This window comes from Epinephelus lanceolatus, chromosome 6 (assembly GCF_041903045.1).
Source record: "Epinephelus lanceolatus isolate andai-2023 chromosome 6, ASM4190304v1, whole genome shotgun sequence".
NCBI lineage: Eukaryota > Metazoa > Chordata > Actinopteri > Perciformes > Serranidae > Epinephelus > Epinephelus lanceolatus.
This window is the reverse complement of record NC_135739.1, coordinates 32,324,013-32,347,903: the sequence shown is the minus strand read 5'-3', so window position 1 is coordinate 32,347,903 and position 23,891 is coordinate 32,324,013. Positions and strand designations below refer to the sequence as shown.

General features: G+C 40.9%; 1 protein-coding gene across 13 annotated transcripts in view; it reads right to left on the bottom strand.

The window, feature by feature from the left end:
- lrrc7 (leucine rich repeat containing 7) overlaps positions 1 to 23,891 on the bottom strand; it is a 156,866-nt gene that overhangs the window by 47,071 nt on the left and 85,904 nt on the right. For all 13 annotated transcript variants that reach the window (XM_033621600.2, XM_078168975.1, XM_033621601.2 and 10 more), the window contains 3 exons: positions 12,270 to 12,472; positions 5,217 to 5,334; positions 119 to 197 (listed from right to left, as the gene is read on the bottom strand). In XM_033621600.2, coding sequence (XP_033477491.1) covers positions 119 to 197; positions 5,217 to 5,334; positions 12,270 to 12,458 — 386 coding nt within the window. In that variant the 5' untranslated portion in view covers positions 12,459 to 12,472. The remainder of the gene's footprint in view (positions 1 to 118; positions 198 to 5,216; positions 5,335 to 12,269; positions 12,473 to 23,891) is intronic.

The following is a 23,891-nucleotide window of genomic DNA, read 5'->3' as shown; positions in this document are numbered from 1 at the left end:
CCTTGCAAAATGTGCTGGACATAAACTTTAATATTTCATGACCTCAAACCAGAGGTCTGAGTATTCCAACGGATTCAGCAGCTGTAATATGAGTAAGATGTATGTGTTGGTGTCTTACTTGGTGATAGGGTTGACACTGGCCTCCACCACAGACAGGCCTTTACAGCATTTTATATTGTCTGGAAACTCCTGGATACCTGTAACAGAGCAAGACAGAGGGGAGAGGAAATGTAGTGGCATGTGTTATTTATTTTTGTTGAGTGAAATCCTATAAAGGCAGGGAATTATTATCTACAAGGGCCAAAATCTTCTATCACAGTACATGCAACTTTATATGACGATAACTTTGTATATCAAGATACAGTAACTGTTATGTGAATTCAGTTAACAAGTAGTTTAAAGTAACCATGCCGTACTTCATCAGATATGATTATTTTCTTTCTTCATTTGGAACTTCAATAGACTTTACACCTGCAAAACTAAAATCTTTTAAAATAGAAGTGTTGAGGTTACTGGGCACAATAATTTTTACAGGTTTCTATATTTACAACTTCACTCTCCTCCTCCATGTCTGCCCAGGTCACATAATCTTGCAGCTGGACTCAATCATGGATGTATAAAGAGAACTGGATACAGTGTTGGAGAAGGAGGCGGAGCCCCATTCATTACTATGAATGTTGCTCAGCAGTGGATGAAGAAAAAAGTTAAACTGCCGCCTTTAAAATTACCCAGATGATCGGCACTGCTTCCGCACTGTGTGGCCCATAGAGCAGGTGCACTAGAGACTTCAGCCAGGTGAGCCAACGACTTTCAGTTTCGCATCTTGCTGAACTAAAATGGGGATAATGTGATTGAATTGCTCTTCTAGACATTGCAAATGTTACTGGAGCAAATGAATCAAATTCTGAAATTAATTATTTCGCAGGGGGTGTGATGTCAAAAAATGTATCCACTAATTTCTTAAGCCATGCAAGTCTATGGGGAAAAAGTCTTTCTGGGCCCCAGGGCATCTCATGGTGGATGTAATTACATTGTTTGGCCACTCACTACGAAATTGGCTCAGGAAAAAGAGGAGGAAGAAGGAATATGCTAGGACAGGTTTTTTCAGGGACCCTTTTAAGTTTGTTAAAGGATTGTTCAGCCAGGAAAAGGGAGGGCAGCTTAAAGCAGAAAGGTTAGAGGTTGAAGAATATTTGAGAAACACGTATTCAGATTTGGAGAAGAATAGGATAGTAGGTTTCCCACCTGATATCCCTCCATTAGGAGGGATAGAGCATGAGATGGATGTCAGGCCACCTAGGTGGAAGGAAGTTCAGGAGGTGGTCAGGCGTGCAAAGGCTTCTTCGGCCCCAGGGCCTAATGGAGTCCCCTACCGGGTTTATAAAAGTGCGCCTGATACCCTTAAATTTTTGTGGAAACAGCTAAGAATAGTTTGGGGCCGAAGAAGCCTTTGCAGCCAGTTAGGGCTTACATGGATGACATGACACTGGTGACCACAACAATGCCATGTACAAAGAGGCTACTAGAGAAGGTAAATAAGAACCTCAAGTGGGCCAGCATGAAAATCAATCAAAATCAATCAAAATCAATCAATCTAGAAGCATCTCGATATGTAGAGGGAAGTTAAGTGATAGGAAGTTTGTCATAGATGATGAGGACATCCCAACAATTAGGGAAAAGTCAGTAAAGAGCTTAGGTAGGTGGTACAATGTAGAGTTGAATGATAAGGAACAGGTGGTGAAATTTAGAAAAGATGTGGCTGAAGGATTGGATAGAATAGATAAATCAGAACTTCCAGGAAAGTTGAAGTTGTGGTGTTTGCAATTTGGGCTATATCCTAGGTTAATGTGGCCATTGTCAGTTTATGAAATTCCAATATCTGTTGTGGAGAGAATGGAAAGGTCGGTTAGCTCCTACATTAGGAAGTGGTTGGGCGCTCCTAGGTGCCTAAGTAGTGTTGCATTGTATGGAAAAGGGATACTTCAGCTGCCAGTATCTAGTTTAACAGAGGAATTTAAATGTACCAAGGTCAGGACAGAGCTCTTGTTATCTGGGAGTAAGGACGTGGTAGTTAGGAGTGTGGTTCCAAATCCAACCAAGGGGAGGAAGTGGAACCCAAGATCGGCAGTTCAGGAGGCAGAGGCAGCTCTTAGGCATGCAGAGATTGTAGGTAATGTTCAGTTTGGCCGGGGAGGCCTGGGGCTTGGCTCAGGTAAACCGGTATGGAATACAGCAGGCCTCAAAGATAAAAGAAAGCTGGTTGTAGAACAGATACGCAGACAGGAAGAGATAGTAAGGGGTGCAAAGGTAGTGGCCCAGGCTAAACAGGGACAGTGGTTGAATTGGGAAAGTGTAGAGAAGAGGAAGCTTAGTTGGAGGGACCTGTGGAGTATGGAGGAGAATCGTATTAGATTCCTGGTAGGGGCTACATACGATGTGTTACCAACCCCCCAGAACCTAAAACTGTGGGTAAATGAGGACCCACCATGCCCATTGTGTTCACGTACCACAACTTTAAAGCATATTTTGTCAGGCTGTAAAGTTAGCTTGTCACAAGGCCAATATACATGGCGACATAATCAGGTGTTGAAATGTTTAGCTGCAGGCATCGAAGGGAAACGAAGACAGGTGAATTCAGAAGGTGTTAAGGATAGGAGTTTAGTAATTCAGTTTGTCCGTGAGGGAGAGAAACACAGAAGGGATAAGTTAGTGAGGAGGCAAGGGTGTGGCCGCCTAGAAGGTGCTTGTGATTGGGAAATGCAAGTAGATTTAGGGGGAAAGCTTGTTGTTCCTCAGGAAATAGTCTGTACCAGGCAGAGGCCTGACTTAGTGTTGTGGTCAGTGAGTCAACAGATAGTTTATTTCATTGAGCTGACAGTTCCTTGGGAAGACTCAGTGGAAGAAGCCTATGAAAGAAAAAAGCTTAGATATGCAGACTTAGGAGCAGAAGCTGAGCAGCGAGGATGGAAGACTAGGATTTGTCCAGTGGAAGTGGGGTGTAGGGGATTCATAGCAAGATCAACTGTCTCACTCCTGGGGGAACTCGGAGTGCGGGGACAGAATTTGAGGAAGACAGTGAGGGAAATGTCAGATGAAGCAATTAAATGCAGCCAGTTTATCTATTACAGAAGAAATAATGTCAGCTGGGGGCCAGCAGGGGGAACTACTAAGCAGGGCACATAACTCCTTGAGATCAGGTGGAGAGATCCACTTCCTGTCAGGAGAAATCCAGGAAGAGGAAGTATTTAAGTGTGGGAGTGGCCTATTGGAATCCATTTTGTTTGAGGCCATGCGGCAAGGTGAGTGTGCTTGCTGATCCTGTAAGTCCAGTTAGCTCCTTTAACTTTAGCTTATATTGTAGTTATGCTATGTAGTGTGTGAAATAGAGTATGGTGAATGTGACAGGAAAGCTAGTATCAGCATTGCTTCTGCCTGGAGCTCGCATGTATGGAGCCTGGGTTTGGTTGAAGATGGCAGTGCTGTTTGGGCTGAGAAAGCCATGTGTAAGTAAGAAGGAAGTCCAGGAAGAGGAAGGTTATTTAAGTGTGGGAGTGGCCTATTTGAATCCATTTTGTTTGAGACCATGCTGCAAAGTGAGTGTGTTTGCTGATCCTGTGAGTTCATTTATTTCCTTTAACTTTAGCTTACATTGTAGTTATGCTATGTAGCGTGTGAAATAGAGTATGGTGAATGTGCTAGTAAAGGTAGTATCAGCATTGCTTCTGCCTGGAGCTCGCATAAACGGAGCCTGGGCTTGGTTGAAGTTGGCAGTGCTGTTTGGGCTGAGATCACTGTCCAGCCTCCTGGAGGTGTCATTGTTGTGAGGGCTCGTCCTGGGGAGGTAGACTGTACAGCCTAACCCGGCGGGGGAGTGTGATAGCCTAACAAGGCTTCCTTCCCTGGGTCTACCTCCTCTGTGGTAGTATAGGTAAGGTAAAGGAGGTTGTTCGGTTAGTGTGGGGAGCAGTGAGACCTGGCATTAGGGGAGTGTCTCTGGGACGCCAGAGATCACTGTCTAGCCTCCTGGAGGTGTCGTGGGACTAACTAGACGAAACACCGGTGAAAGGAGGTTCCCACCCGATGACCCCAAAGACATGTTAGTTATCACTGCTCACGGGTCTGTGTAGTTAAGCCTTGCCATAATAGCTTATCGTAGGGCTTAGGAGGATTATTCACTGAGTGCTGATCCCTTTTTTTTTTTTTTTTATTAGAGCACAAACTTCTTGTGTTTATTTGAATCCAAACCTGCACACTCCCTGTAGGCTTGGATTCAATCACAAGAATGATGAGATTATGCAACAATCCAGCCCTGATTTTTGGTCCATTGTCACACACTGTTCATATGCTTTTCTACAAAAAGTATGCAACAAAATTCATACATATCCTACATAATCATGAGACAGTAATTTGTGTTTAATCCATGTATTTGGGAAGGCTGCGATCACAGGACTGAGGTGCTGATGCGAGTAAAGAATAAAGAAGGAAGTGGTCCCTTAAGGTGGTAGATTGGGGAGGTAGACGGGTCACAAAACAGAGGACTTTCCCCTGGGACTTCTACCAAGAGACTGGTGTTTGGAAGTGTGTGAACTTTGACTGAATTTTGAGTCATATCTGCAAGTACTTCATCACCATGTTTCTTTTCCTAAACCTAACCACAGTAATTTTCCTTGCCTAAACCTAAAATCTGTAACTTTACGCTAAGTGCGTAACTTCACGTTAAGTACGTAATAACATTTGGGGGTGCTAATTTGTAGGATATCATACAAATCACTGTGTGTGCATTTTCGTAGGTCATCATATGAACTGTTCTATGAGGAGACTCTGCTTGGGTACATACAGTAGCCTGTCTTAAACAGCATCCCCGGTAGACACAGTATTGCTAAATTTCACATTGACATTTCTATGCGGCATGGTATATTCTGTCATATTACCCAACCCTATTATCTACAGTGAGCTTTGCAAGTGTTTAGACTGTCACATTTTGCTAAAATACTTGGGAAATGAAATTATTTTGATTATGAGGTTTTACTATTGGCTATTTGAGATCTGTGCTACCCTTGTTTCCTTACCTGCTCACCTCCACATACTTTACTGTATCTGGACAAACTTAAGTTGAGAAGGTAAGTTTGCAGTAGACTTTTACTTTGCTGAGGTTTGCTTTGTTTTCAGGTTCGTTCAGGTTGGATTCGTCATCATGTTACAGAGAGGATTTTTACCGTTTTTACTGATGTCTAGCTCTTTGAGGTTAACCAAGCTGGCGATGGTGGTGGGCAGGTTGGACAGGTCGTTATCGGGCATGCTCAGCTTCTTCAAGGCCTGGCAGTTGAAGAGTTGCTATGGAAACACAGAGGCGAAACAATGGAATATTATAGTCTGTTGGCAAAATCACGCAGACCTTTAGTAGAAAGGTACAAAAGGACAGAGAGCGAGAACGTCAGCTGGAGGCATGCTCCACTTAATGTTGTGGAAAAGCAGTGCCATTTTAGCTGCCTTTTTTCAATGAATAATGCAGAATTAATCTCCTACATACGGTGGCCCCAAGGGACAAAACACACACTTGAGTGAAAGCAAAAACATTCAGGGAAATGTGCCCTTAATAGGAAAACACTGCAAATGCCAAAATACAAGAGTGAAAGCACATGCATAAAAAGGAAAGAGTACAGAAAGGCTAAACTGGAAATAGCAAAACACAGAACAGAAAGACACACAGACATAAAGGGAAATAAAATGCTACAAATACTAAAATACATACAAAAGTCAGAAGCAAAAAAAAACAAAAAAAACAAAAAAAACCCTGTCAAAGTCCACATCTATCTTTTTCAAGAGCTTTCAACTGTTTTAATGACAGATACGTCAAGCTCAAGAACAGGCTTTCATGCTCAGGAATAAAGTCCATCATCAAGAGCTAACAGTGAAATGTGCATGGATGTTTTGAAAACAGCAGTAAAAATTTAGTGTTAAATTAATCAAGAATCTTTATTCATTTTAAGTTAGAATTTCCACTGGCTCAGAAGCAACAATAAACTGTTTTACTAACTAACAAAGAACACTTCTTCCTCACGGTGGCCTTGTCAACAGAAAAGACTAGAGGCATCAGGTATTGATGACTACACAGTTCTTTCCTAAGATAAAATGAAACAAGATGAAACAGATTAATGCAATGATGAACTATTTATATTTAACAAAAATAAACAATTGTGTAACAGCAGTTGAAATAGTGTGAAATACGTCCACACAGCAGATTCTCTCTTTCGCTCCATGATGTATGACAGAGCTTGCGTCACAATAGATTTAAAGGGAAAGGATCGCCTCAGGTATAGGTTGCATTTTCCGATACCCGATCCATCTATTTTGATGATATCGGGCCAATATTCGATCCAGATATCAGATCGGTGCATCCCTAATCTGCAGTCCATAAAACCTCTATTGATTAACATCTGTCTCATATAATGTATAAACTAGTACTGCTGTCTTTCTTCTGCCCTCTTGGGACCTCCAAGACTTCCTGCTGCTAAATTAACAAATTTATATTTATGAATCTATGATGATGCTAGCAGCTATGTGAAGCAACAGAGCTGTTAACACACCATCTGTATAACCTTCATTCACATATACCTCCCCAAAGCATATTTTTTTCCTATGAAAATAAATAAATAAATAAAAAATATATATATTTAAATGATCACTTCATGGTGGATGACGATGGGAATGGAATGGAATAAAATAACAAAAAAAAAAAACCCAAGTTAAATGATTTTCAGGTATAGTCAGCAAATTTCAAACCCTTTTTAAGTCATGGATTCTTTAAAATCAATTTAAGCGAAGTTCCTGTGTAAGACTCCAGTAGACATGATGTCTGCATCTGTAACAATCTAAAAATCCAAAACAAAGTGAGACATGATGGTGGAAAAACTATCCTATCCACTAATGTATATAATATCAATCCTTGATTGGTGTGCAGCGCTCCATTCACCCATTCAATTTACCAATATCAAAATAAAAAAGTACCAAAAAAAAAAAAAAAACAATTTGTGGTTGGTAATTGGTCATTAACAGCATATGTACACAATTTTCCACATCTCTTAGCCTAAGCTAAAAAGATAGTGTTCGTTTTAGTTGGGTTTTTTTCCTTAAAAGAGAGACCATAAAAATAAATTATCACTCTGAGGACTCTTCAGTAGATAACCACACTCTTGCCTGTACAGCGCGAGCATCATCTGGGTAAGGGACAGAATTTGCCTCGTGCTTGGTGCCTTCTGAACAGGTGACCTCAATTACATCCATGTCATTGTAGGTGGTGCGGCATCCCCACTGGGTAAAATGCTGAGGATCAACTGCATACCAGTAGAACTGAATTCACATTGATATTTAATATGAGGTCTCTTAAGAGCTAATAAATAATTAAAATATCACTTTAAAAAATCAATTCAAATCAAATACGCCAAAACACTTTCATGGTGTGCTGATTTCCACAACACCAATGTGCTATCTGAGAGTTGGACCTTCATCTGCTAAGTGTCACCCAGACCTCAACAACTGAGTGTGATTTATTGTGTAGCAACTCTTATCTTATGATGTGCAATTTCTGATGTGTTCTTTTCTCAAACAAACATAATGCTCACTCCTATTCATTCCTGCAGACACTCTTCAAGTCACCTAACCTGCACAAAGGAAGGAAACCCATGCAAACATTTAAAGAATGAAATCATTGTGACTAAATCATAAACTGCACAAAATATAAGGCTGTTTCTTGGACAAAATCATTGTGTCTGTATATTTTATTGTAATGTTAAGACGCCAGCCACATTTACTCTGTCACACCTCGCTGTCACTGTTGTCAAAAATAAAAATAACAGGAGCACCGGGGCCGAAGAGCCAGATCAAGCTAAACATGGAAAAGGCTGCTCTGTGCCTGTGGGTCAGGCCAGGCCTCGCTACTTAAGGACACAATCACTTACTCACACACACTTAAGGAGCTCTCCAATTCTCTTACATAAAGGCCAATCACTCTGGCAGCCGTGATAGCTCTTATACTTTCTTGGCACACATACACATACACATTGTCAAGGCTTTTTGTCGGTTGCAACAAGTTTGGCCTGCCACTCACACAGCCCTATTAGACTGTCTCCATTCATGCGGGTTATATTTAGAAATCCAATTCAACATCTCTGTCATTTAAACCAGGACAGGATATCAATAAAATGAGACAGCCCTCTTATAAACAGCACCTGTAATTCTCCTTGAAATACTGGAAGGGCAATTCACCTCATTACTGCTCACGTGAGGGTTTTCTGAAAGTCTCACGTGGCCTCAGATGACTCTGTCACCCCATAGCTGCATTCCGTGCCACAATGCACATAAGAAGTACTCCCTGACCAGACTCCCTGTTCAGTGAATGTCGGTTCTGCCCTTGACAAGACTTCACCATTCTGAACACCATGCAATGATACCAACGCAGACATCACTTCCCCTGTAGCTTACCCTGGTAATGTACACATGTTGTAATATTCAAGTTACACAGAGTCATAACTTCACTACTGGTTTGGCTCGCAAAGAATTTAGCTTTCTTGTAGACAAGGCACAATGATTGATGGGTAATCTTGCTCGTCAACTGCCGTACTGATGAGCCATTGTTCAGTTCTTCCCTACACAGTTCCCAGTTCCCTTTAAACTGAGTATTGCTTGCTCCCTACAGTTTGCAATCAGCGACTGGAAAGCATCAGTAGTTGCCTGTCTCTTGCTGTTGTCTAGTATGGATGATATTTGTACATTACACGCATGCCAGAAAAAAACAATTCTGCTAGTTTAAGTCTCAAGACTCTTCAAACGTTACTTTTCTCTTGGAATGTTGTTAAGTTGGCTGGTCAAGTCAAGAACATTTTGTTTACATAGCACAAAATCACAAATTTACAAACTGTGCAACGAAGGAAGGAAGCAGTCCAGAGTGAAACATAGGCCTCTAGTTTCGCAGACCGGGCAAGGCGCAGCGCACCTGCGCTTCGCCAACTGGGTGTGGCCAGGCAGATTTTGCAAGTTTGGCACACCGTGCGCCCTGGCGCAGCTACTCCTCTTTCCCACCTCCGTCCCTCCTACCTGGGCAAGTCGGAAAGAGGGAGGAGAGAAGGCGTGGAGTGGGTTTTATACACATCACACCAATCAAATGAGCCCCCCTCCTCGCCCTTAAATGCGCCGCACGAAGGCGTAATGAGAGTTTACTAAATTCGCCATGGCAGAAGAGAGCAGTAGTGTCAGACGACCAAACTTCTCCCAGGAGGAAACTAATGTTTTGGTCCGGGAGGTCCAAGCTCGCAGCTTCCGAATATACGGAACTGCGAGCAGACCTCCACGGGCTGATGATGCAAAGGTAGCCTGGGAGGAGGTCACCACAATTGTAAATCAATGTTGCGTTTCTCTCATGCGTGCGCGCGCTCTCTCTTTCTCTCTCATAGTCTCACTCTGTTTCTTTTCTTTTGACTTTTCTAAGATGACAGATGCTGAATATATACTCCCTATCTGATGCTGTGGCTGTTTGTGGTTGGCTGAGAGGGATGTGAACTCCGTAGTTTGCAGCTGTGTTAATCAAATCAGGTTGGGTTTCCATTACGCGTGCCAAACGGTGCCAATCCACTTTGATCTGACATCACGTGACGGGACAGTCGATATAGAGATACATTTATGTGCTGATTGCAGATAGTTGTATTGGATAGTGGTTTTTTTGGGGGTATTTATTGCATTATTAATGTGCCTGACATTCTGGAAACCTGCCTGTGAGGTTTTGGTGACGTGTGCGCACTGTCCGCCGGTCAGCCAAACTCCCACTACACTGGCTGCGCTCCGCCTGCGCTGACAGTAGACCTGGTTTCAGCTGGCGAGCTTTTAGTGCACCTTCGGCGAAGCCTTTTGGCACGAAACTGTCACTGCGCCAAGCTGGATCTGTCGACACCTCCCCCTGCTGCGCCGCCACACCCATCTCAGCGCACCTTGATCTGCCAAACTACCAAACTGAGCGTGCCTCGGGTTGCGCTGCTCAAAACTAGCTCTGCGCTGCGCCGGGAAACTGGAGCCCATTGACTTAAAGGGGAACTACTCCTATAGTCAAAATTATTACATGCTATTTCTTTGGTCAAAGACAGTCCAAAAATATAAGTAAATATGAACAACTCTCACAAATCCAAAAACTAGAGTAAGAAAACTCAAATTAGTGATGTCATAAGGTATAAAGTCTGGAGTTGCTCCATAGACAATGAATTGGGAAAGATGTTATAGATAAAACTGAGAGCACCCAGAGGAATGTTCTGAGCATATGGGAACATTTTCTGTTTCCGAACTGAGAACACGACAATAGAATAAAGCTCAGGTGGGTATAAAAAAGAAAACAAACATTCTGCAGGTCCACGAAATCAGTCTCCCATTCATTGTACATGCACCTTCAGACTTTACACTTGATTACATGACAAGTTTGAGATTTACTTGTGTGGTTTCTGGCTTTGAGATTGAGATGCTCATGTTTACAATTACTGAACTTTCTTAGGACTTGGAAATATAGCCGAACTGCGATGATCCATAGAGGAAGAATCCCAATGACTTTGTAAAGACTAACAGCATTCAGTTCAAAGCAATCAGGCTGACAAAGTACAGTGATGAAAACTGCAATGTACACTGACAAGCTGAGTGCAAGATGTTCTGGATTGGCAACAGTCCAGAGGATAAACCGTTTTTGTTTAGGTACCAGCATGGCCTTGATGCCACCCTCAGACTCTAAAAAGTCTAGACTTTTTTCTTAAGTGTAAACTTCTTTATGTTATCATCACCAATGCCTCCCTGTACAAGTTAATAGGTTCCTGCAATACAAATATACATTTAAGTGTCAATTTCTGTGGGAGTAAGTCATAGTTATAGTGAGGATAAGTGGGGTTAAAATTAGGAGTGGAGTTCATGATGAAGGGTCTGTTCACATCAACATTCTAAAAGAACAGAGATCGACCTTTGTCAAATACCACAAAGCAATAAAATATATGTTATATTTACACTTTCTGCATCGTTTAAGTGAAAAAATGCATATTTGCTGTGCTTTCCACCAACATTTAAAAAAATAAAATGTACGTCACAGCTCCCCAGAACAAATTGTGGAGCAAACAGTATATTTTAATTAAAGTGATCGCGGCCATAAGAAGGTGCAATGCATATTGGTCCACGTGTAGGTCTTCATAAATGATGGGTGAAAATGAAGAAACAAATCTTGTCAAATCAGTCTGTCAAATAACGTGCTCATGAATCTCCGACTGTCCCTACTTGCCTACTCTGTTATCGTAGGATACTGCTGACGGTTCCTTCTACTGTGAGTTAACAAAAAGCGAATGAACTGGACTCAAGTCAAGACAGCCTGACAGCTACACTCACTGAACGAGACCAAAAGAACCGTTCGCGAAGTGGGACGTCTGCTACTTGACAGACCATTGGTCAGTGACATTTTTGTAACATTGTATTGAGCTTACATCACCCACCTACATACAAGTGAGATGCTGAATCAATGCATTAAATGGTTATTATATTTTTTATTAATGTAAACTTATACATGATGACTGGTAAAGCATTAAAGAGAAGTTTTTAGGGGCGGGCAGCATTAGCTCTTGAACATGCATACACTGCAACAGAGTGTCACAGAGAAACCGATACTATATTTTGCAAGAGGTATCAGAACTTGAAAGGTTCAGTACATTTACATGTATCACCTTGAGGAAAGCGATACTGTAAAAAGAATCCATCCACTGACCTCTTAGTACTGTACACACCAGAATGTACTTTGTGGTCCTTCGGCAGAGGTCTTTTGTCTGCACCAGAGGCCTGGCTGAAAACTAAAAGGGACAGAGCGTTTGCTGTCAGGGCCCGAGGCTCTGGAGCAATCTGAGGAAATCAGGTTGGCAGAGTCAGTGATCTCTTTTAAGTCTCTTCTTAAACTTTAATCAGAGAGCCATTCCTGATTTTACTTGAGTCTTAAGTTCATTTAAGCTGTCTTTTATTTCCTTAGTTTTTATATACCAAAATGTTTTAATCAGTTCTTTTGAAAGTTGTTGGTTTCATGTCTTGTCTGTTTTATTGTTGACATGTTAAGCACTTGGTTACTCTATTTTGAAAAGCAGTTTATGAAAAAAGATTATTTTTAATTTTATAAGTTATTGCTAGTCTCCATGAGGCCAGGAATTTGCAAGGATCACATTTAGGTTTTGCTTGGCAAGGGTTAAAGGGGCTGACATGTGGTTCGGAGTTACCTTGGGTAGTTCCTCAATCTGGTTGGCGTCGAGGTAGAGCTCCTCCAGAGTTCTCTCGAAGCTGAAGATTTCCTTGGGGACCTGCTGCAGGCTGCAGTGGGAGTAATCCAACACTGAGATCACTTCCTCTTCGCCACGGAAACAACGGCACGGCACCAGCCGGCCAATCAGCTTCCGCTTAGTGGTCATTTCCAGACACTGCACTGTAGAAGCAAGAAGAGGAGAGAAGGGAGGTGATGTTAGATTTGTTTCAGAGGGTGCACGACTCATGAAAATCAATACGTTTATAATATCTTCACAGTCTTTATTTATTTCATTGTGTCCCCGTATAGTACATTGTTGGTTAGACGGCACCAATGGTCAATCTAAATACAACTTGCATCAATTATTTTACTTCAGAGATAATCTATTGTGGCGTCTTTGTTAAAATTCATGTGTGGGATTTTCTCCTAAATGTTTTAAAATAATTTATTATAACAACCATGTGAGCTGAATTCAATAATGGTGACAGATTTCATTGCTTTTGATGAGTAATGCAATAAATAAATAAATACATGCAAAGAGAACCTGTTTTTCAAGAGGAACAGCAAAAATGTGTAAGTGTTAATGTAAGTCTGAGGGTGTAGGAATGACAGTATTCACATGGCATCAGTATTACATTGTCACTTAGATCAGCCCATCAGCTTATCAGTGGAGTCTTATCATCTACAGTATGAGTCGTCAAGCAGCCCTGTGATAGACTGGCCACCTGTCCATGTGTACTCTGTCTCCTGCCCATTATAAACTGCAGCCCTCCACAACCCAGCAGAGGATAATAAAGATAATGAATGGATGGAGTGAGCAAACACCTCTTTAATCAACGATTTTCAGCTTCAAATAGTCAAATTACTCAACTTATCTTTGGTCTGACTCTTGTTTATAGGATCTCATCTTTTTGAGTTTGTTGTCCAATACTGTTTTAGTTTCATATTTGCCTCTGTGACAAACTTCAAACTAGGGCTGCCCCCTTATAGTCAACTAAACGTTGGTCGGCCAGAAAAGTCATTCGTTGGCAAGATTTCATTGGTTGCTTATGGGGGAATTTAATTTGAAAGGGCAGACACAGGAAGTGACCACGCTCTGCAGCCTGACAGTAGTCACTATTATCACACAGGCTAGTTAATAACATATCGGACAGGAAATCCAAAGTGTGGGATTATTTTGAGAAGGTGAAGGACAAACCCAAGGTGATATGCAAACTCTGCAGGCAAACATTTGCATCATTCGTTGACTCCAAAGCATCATCTGAAACATGGAAGTAGCTACATGCCCATTAGCCACTTAGCACAATCATTACTGCTTTGCCAACAATGTATTTAACAGGCAGCTAGCTCAGTGTGTGAAGCGCACTTGTAAAAAAAATTATAATAATAATAAAAAATATTAATGAAGGTTCATTAGTACGGTTTTGTATTTCTCTGTAATGTAGCACAGTGTTAAAAACGTTACTGATACTATTCTTTCTCACACCTTGAACTCAAATCATTGTGTTGCCCCGCGCAAAATATATAATATAATAATTACATTAATATCGTAAACATGCAGCAGACTAGTTGACTAATGGCCCTAAATGGCGACTAGTGGTCAACTAGGAAAATTCTTAGTCGAGGGCAGCCCTACTTAAAACTCCAACTTCTTCTTTCTTCAACCTGTGTTGTAAGCTTGTTAAGCTTGCTGCGTAACTGTGTACTTGCATGCATAGAGAGGGAGAGGATAATGCTATATGTCATTTTGATACCGATATGTGTAGTAATACAATATATATTTAACTCGGTCTTAAAGTGGAAAGTGACAAGTCCTCTTGCTTTAACTTATCATTATGGAGTAAATGTTTATTGCACAATGCAATGGCTATAGACTGACACCATCTGTGTTTAGACTGGTACCTTTTAAGCCTCGCTTTCACCATGCAAATCTGCCTGCCACCCAGTACAATCTCCTGGGAAAATAAAGTCTCATTTTACGGCACAAAGAAAGTGCATAATCCAACAATCCATAGTGTTTTTTGTTTTAATTTTTGGGTGACTGTGGAACAAAGTAACAGTGGAAGGAAAACAGAAAGCAATAGAGTACTGCAGGAATGATATATCTTTTTGTAGGCCAATGCGAAATTTAGTGTCACCGTGGTTCCCTGATCAAAAAGCCAATGCATTGGTTGCTGTAATTGTTCAGACTGGTTGTAAAGAGATTCCATATTAATGCAGTTTGTATGGAAGACACAAAGGACAAATCTGCAGTGCTCTGTGCAAAAAAGCCTTCCAAGGTTAAGTTAAAGTTAATTTGAGGCTTCAGAAAACTTAGTCAGTGAAATTAAATGGGATTTTCCCCCTAAGTTGCAGACTTTAAGTACAAAATTCCCCGTTTGTGTGATTATCCCTCCACTTCAGTTCAACAAAGAAGCAGGTGGAAATAAAAAGAGGGAATTTTGCACAAAAAAGGCAGTAACTTTGGAAGAAACCCAGTTAATTTCTCAAACTCAGACTGCTGAAGCTTCATATAAGCTTCAGATCAACTTTGCTGTTAATGTGTTTAAATGACTGCCAGGCAGGTGTAAAATAGGGCAGATGGGTAACACAACCATCACTCGCCAACCAGCAGTTACCCAGTTCACAACAGGCTGAGGCTAAACTTTTACTGTCAGACACACACACACACACACACACTTCACCCTCTTCAAACAACAAGCCAGAGCCATATAATTAGACTGAATCCTTTGTAATTCTGCGACAACATCACTCCGTCACTCCATTACATGACTCCATTTAAAAAGCCAGCGGCTGAATGGCATGAGTAGGCTAACCACGGGTATTAAAATCCTTGAGTGAGGATTTATCATTCAGCTTTATCATTTCAAACCCAAATGCTTATATTACACTCAATCAACTGACAAATAAAAATTAATGCCAGCCTTTCAAATAGAACAAAGAGTGAATTTTCAGTTATCTTGACAGCCGCCTCAATTTCCTGTTTGATCTGGATGAGCTAAAACCAGCTGTGATGAGGAGAAATAGAGTAAGAGGACAACGGGAAGTGATGAGGAGCAAAGCTGAAGAGACAGTGGGGAGTGAAAGGAGGGAGGGGAGCAAGGGGGAGAAAAGGAGGGAGAGAACATGAAAATGAGGAGGTGTAGAGCGCAGAGAGAGGGAGACCAGGAGGCTCGGAGATAAGGCCTGCAGCTTTATCTGTCTATAAACACACACATGTCCAGCACACCGTGACCAGATGAATTGGGAAGATAGACAGAGTGATCTTGAGCACTGTGAGGACACTATGTTATCTTCTCAAGGCCAGTGAAATCTGATTTAAAAAAAGACAGCCGATCCTCCAGGACTGTTTATCTGAAAAGGGTTGGACCATTAAAATCAATACATCCTTATCCACAGCCATGCTCAAAGCGGGCGTAATGAGGCCAGCCAAGGTTTACTGTTTGTCTACAGTATGTGTAAACCCAGCAGCAGTCAGCGCTTTTCATGGAGCTCACACCTTAGACCTGTGGTTCTTGTCCAACCCCTCATGTTTAGAGCTAAGAGGTAACAATGAGTTTGTTTAGCTACTGAGGGATGGGAGGGATTTCAACAATAAGGATTACACAGCTCAGACAAGTATAAAAAAAATCTTAAGCATGCACCATGTTGTCCTTTTCCCTATCAATCTGTATCTCAACGCAATGTCAATGGGCTGGACTGCCAAGTCAGAAAAAAAAAAAAGAAAAAGACTAAAAAAGTCCAATGGACTAAAACTCTAGGTGGGCAGTACGGACATTTTAATTTCATGATCTCATCATTTGTATGTGCCAATGTATTATATCTCAATTCATTAACATTTTTTTCAGTGTACATTAAATTTCTTAAATAGCAAATTCTGAGGCACCCATTAGCTCACCTGGTAGAGCAGGCACTCCATGTACAAAAGCCTTGTTCTTGCCACAGCCGCCACGGGCTTGATTCCAACCCCTTGGCCCTTAGCTGCATGTCATACCCTCTCTCTTTGCCCTCTGATGCTAATAAACTGTCCTATCAATTAAAGGCAAAAAAGCCCCAAAATATATCTTTTAAATTTTTTTTTTACTGCTGCAGCAAGACCAAGCTACATGCTACACATGTAAGAAATGTGTGTGTGTGTGTGTGTGTGTGTGTGTGTGTGTGTGTGTAAGAATTTAAGAAGAAGTCCAAACTGATTTGATAAAATTTTGCATGCACTAAAAGGCAATTGTGACCGAAGTCTCTCTTCATGCACTGTTCATCTACACAGTCATGATCCCCAAAAGTTTTGGAGTGAAATGAATAGATCAGGTTCTACAGGGAGACTAGTAAATGTAGAGTAAATATTGTGTTTTGTATTAAAAATGTTTTGAAAACATGGTTAATTTTATTTCATTTTGTATATCTTGTATTTGGACTCCCTAAAACAGGTTTATACCCGGTTGGGCGTGGTTTTGCAGGACATAGCAATGCAAGCTTAAGCGAGCTCTGTGATTGTGCCGTCTCAGCCCATGCACTGAATGCACGTTCATACTGATAACCTGCATGCACATTTGTAGGAAAGCAGAACAAAAGTGCTGAATTATTTCATTTTGATGAAAATGAGAAATTGGACTGAGTGGCAATGTATGAGCCAGTTCTATTTCTAACGCTTAAAAAAACGGGCAAGCTACACTGAATAATAGACAAGTACAGAATATTCATGTTTTCCTATAACTTGTATATTTGGTTTCACACCTATTTAGGCTACATGGAAACTGACAGTCTGCCTTGTAAGCCCGTTTGGGCTTGGCATCTAACATTATTGATGCAAGACAGGCCACTACATTGGATACAGAATACACACCCTCCACCTGAGTGGATTTCTGTTGTTGGACATAATTTAGTCCACCTAAATGTCTATTTTATGCATATCTTAACACTATTTAGATGTAAATATTTTCCACTGTAACATTGTGATGGTCAATTTGAAAATATATCAACAGCCAGGTAAAGGTCATTTGAAAACCTTGAGGGAAGTCTTGTTGCACTTGAAGCTGTGCCAGCAGTACAGGGAGCAAAAATCTAAGTGTATCTTTGTAAATCGATGATCACAAAAAAAAAAATAAGAAAAATCATCTTGGTTTGGAGAAACGGTTAGCATGGGTTTTCCTGTAAATTTAATCTTGAGGTTAAGATAAAGATTAATAAACATATTTTTAGCCTTTTTTAAAACATCTTTCTTGCTATCGTCTCCAGAAAGTGACGAGGCTACCAATGACCCAATGCGAGCTGACAAAATCGCGCATCAGGCACACAACACTCTGTGTGACCCAGGAAGAATGATAGCTGAAAACATTTCGGAAATATCTGAGATTTGTGCAATTTTATTATTTGTAAAAGGATTACAGGATCACCTTGGTATAAAAGGTATCAAATTATGAAGTGTTGAAATTTTGTTTATATGCTGCTGATTTATTGGATTTATTTACCTGCTGAGATGCCATATAATGATTCATTCTGGCTGTCCTCATGCACTGTTCGTATGTATACCTAAAAAAAGTCACAACAATTCCAATATGACGCATCTAATCATGACCCACGTAATCAGAAAGGCTGGATCATGTGACCAATGTGCTGACTGGAGTAAAGAAGGAGGTAGTTCTGAGACCGAAAGTGCGTGTAAGGAGTTAGGTTGGAGTGGTGAATGGGTCAAACAACACAGGACTTTCTCACAGGAGTGAGAAACAGAGTGAACTTTGAGTCCGTTTAAGGTACTATGGTACCTGTCACCATGTTTCTTTACCTAAACCTAACCTACTTAACTTAACTTGCCTCAACCTAACCTCTGTAACTTTATTGTAAGTACGTAACTTAACATTAAGTAGGCCCAGGCAATGTCATTCATTGGGCATCAATACTTTAGATATCACACAACACTTGTACTATCTAGTCTATATATCGGCCTAAATACAGTGAAAAAAACATCAGTGGCCTCCAGATACAGCAGATGATAGCCCCTGAATGCAACAACAGGACACTAATTTAATGTCTTACAAGTTACGATATCTTTTCGGTGCTTAAACCAGTAGATACCCACCCACCTGTACTGTCATGTAGACTGAATTTTTTCTTTGAATGTTTCTAATCATTGCATTAGAAAAGCAGGAAAACTTCCCTCTGCATGGCTCATGACAAGCTCTGTGGATTATCTTGATTAACCGGGTCATGATGTCTGGAAAGAGACATTGCTCTTGTATAAGCATATGTTGATTAATTTAATACATTCATCCCTACCTAAAACACATTGTTTTTTTTTTTGCTTTGCCAATTGAAGATGGTCAAAAAAACAAAAACTAAATATTTTTATATAACTTGGACTACAGTAGATATGGATGCAGCAGCCTCACCATCTACAGTTAACACTGTGTCAACAGTTCCCAGGCCTGAGGCAGCACATGTATTTACAGGTGAAGACATCCAAGATCCTCTGCACCAGTGATGGTTGAACAAAGCAACAGAAACCATGTGACACAGGACATTACTTTATATAATGATAATAATACATGCCACTGTTGTATATGTGGTGCATGTTATAGACCTCTGGTGGCTGTCAGACTGGCTAAAATCTCCTCTTAGGTGTTGAGGTGGTTGCAGTGGGCCGTCCAATCAGCAGAGGACACACGCCAGATAACACGCTTCGCCATAGTTACACAGCAGAAGTAGAATCAGGGGTCTTCTCATTGGCTGAGTAAGCAGGCAGTCTGAGTGCTAACTTGGCTGAAAGCGACATGACTGCCAAAGGTGTGAAATCGGTTTAATGCTTGCTGCATCCTCTAATCAGCCGCTTGACATTCCAGCCAAGAGCCAGATGGCCCAGTATAATGCTCTGAAACCAGCAACACTGACCAGAGCTGATATGACCTTTTGCTAGATCTCTACGATACATTAAAGGAGGTTAAAGTGTGTTGTAGGCTTTTAATTTTCTCTCCTATAGCACCTGTCTTTTCTTTTTATTTCACTCTGTGGTTTTGCTTGATCTTTTTTTCTTTTTTCTTACATAAGCTCAGTCATAAAGTCTTCTCTGTAACTTTGAACAATTACAGAGTGTCTTTTAAGACCTCCAAAATGACCCAGTGAAAAAGCACTGAGGAGTATTGCGGTTAACGATTTGGCAAAATCGATAGTATAAATATCAGCACGCAGTCTGCTAAACAATCTGTTTTTATGAGCTACTGATGCTGCAGCCGCTTGATTATGCACTCACAGTCTATTGATGTAACAGCTTAAGCATGCAAAGACAGACGAGACTAAAAATAACAGCTTTTTTGTCAAGAGAGCAGAGAAAACGAGAGCAGAGCTGATGTTACCCATTAGAATTAGGCAACAACAGCAGGGACAATGACAAATATTAGGAACAAATGGGAGCTTGTTTATGTGGGCAGGGATGAGTGCCAACTGTGGGCAGTCACCTTCATGACACAGACACCTCTCTAGAGACCCATTTCACACCAGGAAGAATCCACAATATGAACAAAGATGCACAGTACAGAGAGGATGCAGAGTGTCACCTATGAGAAAGATCCTACAAGATGACCAATAGGACACAATATACCTGCATTTGGGCATGAAAAATCCACATCCTCATGTTTGTGCATGGACACACATTTTGTGGAGGAAGATGGACCTAACTTTGAAAATCTTTGCTTTTCTTTTGTGTTTCTGTTGCTGTGGTTGACCTCGTCTGAATGAATGAATTTAAGGGGGACACTAAAGTGTATCCAGTCCTGCTCAGACTCTTAGATAGCCACAAAAAAAAGAAAAAAAAAGAAAAGTAGGAAGAGAATCGGAGCAAGCCGGCACCAATAGGGTGAAACTAGGAAGTGAGCGTGGTTGGCTGTGTTGGCTCTCGCTGCTGCTATGGAAACAGCATGACAGAGCAGAGCAGACTGACTCTGCAGAGGCAACGCTACATGTGTAAGCTCCCAACACACACACTATACACACACACACACACACACACACACACACACACACACACTTAAATGATTTAGCTTTGATCATATCAGTACAATGATAATCACATTAAAGAAACAAAGATGTTAATAGTGAGAAATTTTACAAGAACTGTTTACGCACATCCGCCCACGCACACTATACGCACACACGTAGCACCCACATATGTGCACATATTTACACAAAGCAAGCAGAGGTGGAAAATGTATTCAGATCTTTAATTTAAAGGAATACTTCACCCACGAAATAACCATTTGTAAATCAAGTAGTCATGTTGTGTTATCTTGTGAAGAAAACTTTGTGTTTTCTCTCATGCCTCCATGGATAACAGCAAACATATCGATTGGTTGACTGATTGGGGACCACGTTTAACAACAGCAGAGCTTTATCTTAACACCCTTTTACAAATTCTCACACAACTCATGCAGTATGATCCAAGTCTCATTTATCCAGTCGTATGCAGTGCTTCCCAAACAAATGCATTTTTGTTAAAACCTTAGTATTTAAAACTGAACTGAAAGGGAAACTTATCTATGCTTCATTCAAAGCCAGACTACAATACTTAGGCTCCTTACATGGTCCCCTATCAATCAATAAATCAATATGTTTGCCATTTTATATGGAGGCATGCGAGAAAACCTGGAGAAAATTTAAGTTTTCGTCACAAATTCAAGGTAACATGGCATGACTACTTAATTTATAAATGGTCATTTTGTGGGTGAAATATTCCTTTAAGTAAAAGTAACATCGCAATGTCCACTTACAAGTAAAAGTAGTACTTATTATGTCAATAGTCACACTTACCATAGGCTAATTCTAACTGCTGCATTTATGTGTGAACAGCATTTCTGCTCGAGTTGGTTTGGGTGGATTTAACTCGCAACTTGATCCTAATTAGTCTTTTAAGAATGTATTTTGTGGTGCAGTATGAATATTTCAACCTGATTTTAATATAAATACACAGCTGAGAACAGTTTGAAACATTAAAACACAGGAAGCTTTTTTCCACTCTCTATAAGAAAATAATAAGGATTTAAAGCCAGACAAGGATGACCTAGAATTTTTTTTTTTCACTAAATAATGCATCTAGTTTTAAAAGATGATTATATGCTTTTAGGGCCACATGGGGTCTTAAGGGGGCTTACAACTCTCAGTTGTGTTTTTGCCCCCTCTATTTAAGCTTCTTGTAGGGCTGTAATGTCCACAGTACTAACATGGAGCAAAGGAGATTGATAGGCAGACAGACAGACAGACAGACAGACGGACGGATGGAACATGTCACTTAGTTCGGTACTTTTTTTTTCATGGTTGTTAAGAGAACTTTCAGCTCTAATTCCACACTATTCCCTGCATTGTGTTAATGCTCAGATAGAAGGAAAAGTGACCGGGAAGTGAAGGGACAGTCAACGAGAAGGAGAGAACTACAAGCTGCTAATAGGTGTTTTACATATTTCACTGAATCAAAAAATCATTGAATTTGAAAGTTCACCTGCAAATTATGGAAAGTAACCATTTATTCATTCATTTTCCATAACCACTTGTCCTGTTAGGGGTCGCAGGTGTGCTAAAGCCCAGCTGACACTAGGTGAGAGGCGGGGGACACCCTGGACAGGTTGCTAGACTATCACAGGGCTAACACATAGAGACAGACAACCATTCACACTCAAGTTCACACCTACGGGCAATTTAAAGTCACCAATTAACCTGCATGTCTTTGGACTGTGGGAGGAAGAAAAGCCCACAGTGACACGGGGAGAACACGCAGACTCCGCACAGAGGGGCTCCCCCACCCTGGGTTTGAACCAGGAACCCTCTTGCTGCGAGGTGACAGTGCTAACCACTGCAACACCGTGTCACCTGCAAAGAAACTTGTAACTATATAAATATAGAAGTGTAAAGAGTACAGTACTTCCCTCCTGAAATGCAGTAAAGTATAAAGTATCATAATTAAATGCAGTACTTGAGTAAATTGACTTGAATTTCACCTTAAGCGGTCTCTTTTCTTCCATCTGCTCTTCATTAAAGTTTGTGTGTGCGTGTGTGTGCTCCTCCAGCAGATCTAGAGGGTGAAATCCCCAGGGTCCCATGACAGCCATCACTTCACGTGCAGCCTTGCCATCACCATAGTAACCGCTGCCATAGAGACTGTCTCCCAGGAGCTGGGTGTATTTTTACTCACACACACTCTTTCTCTCTGTCATAAAACAGAACATGCTGCACTCAGTGGGCGATCGCTCCACATTTGGCGACGCTTTACATAGCCTCAAATAAATCAGACACCTTTATAGCACCTAAATAAGAGATTTGGAACAGCATCTCCGTGTCTTTATTTCTATTTGGCTATGTTTTTTTTTTTGGTAGAGGTGTGAATGTTGCACTCTGCAGAACTCACCCCAGGCTTCTGCACTCTTTCACAATTAAACAGTCACACACTGTCACGCACAAGCACATGTGAAACACAGCCACACATTAAAATGCCCACACACACACACATAAGCCAGTGAATTAACAGCCGCACGCAGACTCATTTAGTTCATGATTACTTTGCGACAGTGACGGCGAGAGAAAATGGAAGATCCTGTTTCACATCCCAGTGCTTCACATTGTCAGGCAAATCCCTGAGCAGTGTGTCAGTGTGTGTGAGAAAGAGACTGTGTATGTGGGAGGCAGTTAGCTAACTAGCAGCCAGGAACAGCTTGTTCTGTCTTTTTTACATTCATTAAATAACCACTTACAGCAGTTACCTGAACCAGCACAGGCATACAAACACACAGTTATCAGTCTTTTGTTCTGAGCGAGGACCTAAATCATTCCTATAGTAAACTTCCTGTTTGAAAAGCAAGGCATTTAATATCCGGGACAAATATACTTTATTAATGTTGTCAGGACTCATTTTGCATGCACTGGAATGATCACTGAGGTTTGAAGTACAGGTGTATCTCGGGGGAGAATGTGATGGATATTGATGTTGGACAATCAGTTTGACATTTTGTGTATTTATAGCCTCACAGCCAACACAACCTGGGATATCTTCCAGCCACACATCACATTAACAAGTAATAAGCACATATAGACAATAAACAAATATTGAACTTGGAGGGTTTCAGTGCATATTTGTGTGTTCTTAATGTGTCTGCTGCTAAAACTATAAAAGTAATGTACCATATGTAGTAACATTTGACCAATAATTCCTCCATCACCTACACCCAGTTCTCCTGTTCAAGGTCACAAGGAAATTCTAGCCCATCATAGCCATTAGAGGTGAGGTTCACTGTGGACAGATCGCTAGTCTATAATAGGTTTGACATAGATGGAACCATTCACATTCACATGTAAAGGCAATTTAGCAACCAGTTCATGTAACCTGCATGTATTTCAACTAGAGCTGCAATGACCGGTCAGTGAGTTCATTCGTCGACTGACAAAAAAAACAAGCAATGTTTTTAATAATTGACTCTTTGGTGAAAAATTATTAATTGATAATGAAAACATTTGGCAAGCTAAGTTCACACAACATGACTTTCCAAGTCGTCAGATTGCTGTACTGTTTACACTTGCTGTCTAGTCATCGGGTGTCTTGAAGTCTTTGTGGTTTTTACACTACATG